We start from the raw sequence: 3,244 nt of genomic DNA, 5'->3' as shown, positions 1-3,244 counted from the left end.
CTTGAGGCTTGCTTGAGTCCATAAATGGATCTCTGCAACTTGCATACCTTATTAGCTTGCCCATCAAGAACGAAACTATCAAGTTGTGTCATATACACATCCTCCTCAAGGTTTCCATTGAGGAAAGCTTTTTTGACACCCATTTGCCAAATCTCATAGTCATGATATGCAGCAATCGCAAGCATAATCCGGATGGATTTAATCATGGCAACCGGCGAAAAGGTTTCTTCATAGTCAATGCCATGAATTTGTTTGACACCTTTGGCAACCAGTCTGTAATACCCAAGATGTCAAAGGTATGTTCCTAACTCAAAATAGTCCTTTAAATGTTTATTTTATGTTAAAAAGCATAAAATCTAACTAAGGGCAAAATAGTCAATTCATTTGGAATGGTATGAATCAACTATCCATAAAGAGGCTTAGGGGCAAAATGGTTATTTTACCTATGGATAAGCATTGAAAAAGTCAAGGATGAGTAGGCTTCATTGCATTTAATGGCATTAATTAAGTAATAATTATGTCTAGTGTGAAATGACCAAAATGCCCTTATATGAAGAATTAAGGACTTATGAGTTATACAANTATTTGAATTCTTATATCACAATTCATATACGTTTGTGTCTCTCGTTCGACCTAAAACTTATACTAGAAAAAGAGACTCAATATACCATCCATCCTTGTATTGATAATACAATAAATTCAACATACAAAATTGAAAAGAAAAAAATTATATCTTGCAGAGTTATCACCTGAAATCACTTCAACTGAATTATGTTCTGCCTCTCTTAATCATCCAAAGAATAAGCCTCATTTCAATTTTCTCTCTCAAATTCACTGGCCTCCTCGCATAGACAAGAGCTGGCTTAACTAGTCTGCAACTTCGGATCTATGGATAAGAAAATGCAAGCAACCACACAAAATTGAAGCATAGAATCTGCTAAAGCAGCCTCTAACCGCTTTCTTTTTTACAATGGGAAACGGAGAACCCATGGCTAGCTGATTGAGCTACGGTGCAAAATGTCAATCACTCTCTCCACCATCATCTAAATAACATCCCTTGCAACAGTTCCTTGATCAAGCTGCAGACCAAAAGTTTAATACTTTAGATATTAAGGGCACCTTTTGGTGACATTTCGTTATTGGTTTTTGTGTTTTTGTTTTCAAAAATATTCAAACAAACAAACTAAACAAATTTAAACCTTTAACAGAGCTTGAGCAATAAGCTTCCCATCCCGAACAAAACCATCATTATCCGACCGTACAGCCATACAATCTCTGGGCGTTTCAAACAAAGACAACGAGAATTGCTTAAAAACAACACCAACGTCAAAGTAAATAAGACCCGAACTCGGGATATCGACCCGAATCGCCTTAACGGGGAACCACAAGAACAACTCCTGGGCGGAAATACCCGACAACGACCCGATCTGACCGTAGCTTAAAGTGCCGGAAACGTTCCTATCATAGTGCAATTCGCTTTCGAATTTGGCATTGCACGCTTGATCCAAGAAGACCTCGAAACGCCCCCTATTGTCGAAGCTGAATTGGCTGATCCCTTTGGGGAGCAGGCCCATGGGGAGCCCGTGGGCCTTGAGGATCTGGTAGATTGATTCGTCGTCGGCAGCAGTGGCAGTGGCCATTGAGAGAGTGAGAAAGGAGAGTAGGAGAAGGGGGAGAAACATAATTTGGGGGCGGGGAAGGGAGTAATTGAAAAAAAAATAAAAAAGTTGGTTATTGAAATAAAAGAATGAAGAATAAGAAATGAATTGAAATGAAAAATGCGTGAATGTCTGTTAGGGTTTAAGGATTTAGGGTAGAAGAAGGAGACAGTGGCGCCAGCTTTAGTACAGAGAGGATTAGGCGAATTATCAATTATTGGTGGAGACTGTGGGGTCCGCTTTCTTGCTGGGTTTGGGTCAGATGTGTTTGCCACAACTTCGTTCCAGTGGGCTGATCTAAATACAGATGGGCACGTGGAATTGGTATGGGTGCTATGGTAATTTTATGTGAGTTTTTGTCACGTGGGTCAAAATTTAACTAGACTTTCTATGTTTATCTTTATTATTAAATTATTATATTTGAGGACACAGATATACCGGAAAATAACACAAAAAAGTGAAATTAAAAAATAAAAAATAAATAAAACGTATTTTCAGACCAAACTATGATGCTTGATGGGAAAGTGGTGATCAGATCTATATAGTCTATACTATAGCATAGATGGATCCAGAAAGAATGAGGTGTTATAGATAATACGTACGAAAGCTTGATCTACAAAAATAATATTTGAAATGACTGGATTAAAATGTAGTAAAATGAAACCACAAGGACTAAAAATGAATTTATCTCCTCCTCAAAATAATTGTGTAGAAGGGACAAGGCATGTGAAGCAAGGGAAATGTTGGTGGCGTGATTATTGTTATGATTTTGTCTTCATTTTAATTAATTAAATTTGTAGTAAAATAGGAATTGTTTTATTGCAATAGTTGTAATTTTGCGACAATAGTGTCAACATTCTTTTTCGTTCAATTTTTATACTCATTATGTTCATATGCAATCATTCAATATATTTCCATTAATAATTTTGGTTTTACATTTATTAACATCTGTTGTCTTTTGTCACAAGGCTAGGCTACAAGTTTAGCATACATTTTCAAGCTTATCATGTCCTACACCTAAAGTTAGGGAGGGATGACGCGGGCAAAATTAAAAAATCAATACAAGTTTGAATTAAAATAAATATAAATTATATATTTATAAAATTTTCATTAATTAATATATTTATACTTTATAAAATAATAGAAATTGAATTGAAATAGATCCTATATTATATAAATTAGCTAAAATTGAATTGATATGTGTTAAAAATCTATTCAAATAACTAAACACGTGTACAATTAAATATACTTTTTTCATAACACTTGTAAAACCATTAATGTTAACTCTTATTTGAATCAAACACTTTTTTATAACAAATGTAAAAATGGGTAAAACAATATGGTCCCAAGAACCTAACTTCTCTGTCAAAAAAACAACACAAAATCGGCCCATACATGTTAGTGATCCCAAAACCAACTCCAAAATAATTTTAAAAAATATCTTCTTGCTTCCTCTAACTTCAATATATCATCACAAATAAAAAAAAAAAAAAAAATTGATACAATTTGTGGTCCCAATGGAAATTTCATCTTCCTAAATCTTAATCTATAATTTAACCATAAACTTTCAAAATGAAATAGTACAA

General features: G+C 34.3%; 1 protein-coding gene across 1 annotated transcript; it reads right to left on the bottom strand.

Moving 5' to 3' along the window:
• Positions 1-596: 596 nt before the first annotated feature.
• LOC116126394 lies at positions 597-1,828 on the bottom strand. Its single transcript, XM_031412098.1, has 2 exons — positions 1,200-1,828; positions 597-1,079 (listed from the first exon to the last, which is right to left on the bottom strand). The coding sequence occupies exons 1-2, from the start codon at positions 1,680-1,682 to the stop codon at positions 1,044-1,046; spliced, it is 519 nt and encodes a 172-aa protein (XP_031267958.1). The 5' UTR covers positions 1,683-1,828; the 3' UTR covers positions 597-1,043.
• Positions 1,829-3,244: the final 1,416 nt, after the last annotated feature.

The sequence above is a fragment of the Pistacia vera genome, unplaced genomic scaffold, assembly GCF_008641045.1.
Source record: "Pistacia vera cultivar Batoury unplaced genomic scaffold, PisVer_v2 Contig179, whole genome shotgun sequence".
Lineage (NCBI taxonomy): Eukaryota > Viridiplantae > Streptophyta > Magnoliopsida > Sapindales > Anacardiaceae > Pistacia > Pistacia vera.
This window is presented reverse-complemented; position numbering and strand designations above follow the sequence as displayed.

What these genes read in the sequence shown, in the direction of transcription:
- LOC116126394 (XM_031412098.1), bottom strand. Translation starts at nt 1,682, where the DNA reads ATGTTTCTCCCCCTTCTCCTACTCTCCTTTCTCACTCTCTCAATGGCC. An exon ending in TTGCTCAAGCTCTGTTAAAG is followed by an intron (nt 1,080 to 1,199) that starts GTTTAAATTTGT and finishes TTTGGTCTGCAG; the next exon opens with CTTGATCAAGGAACTGTTGC.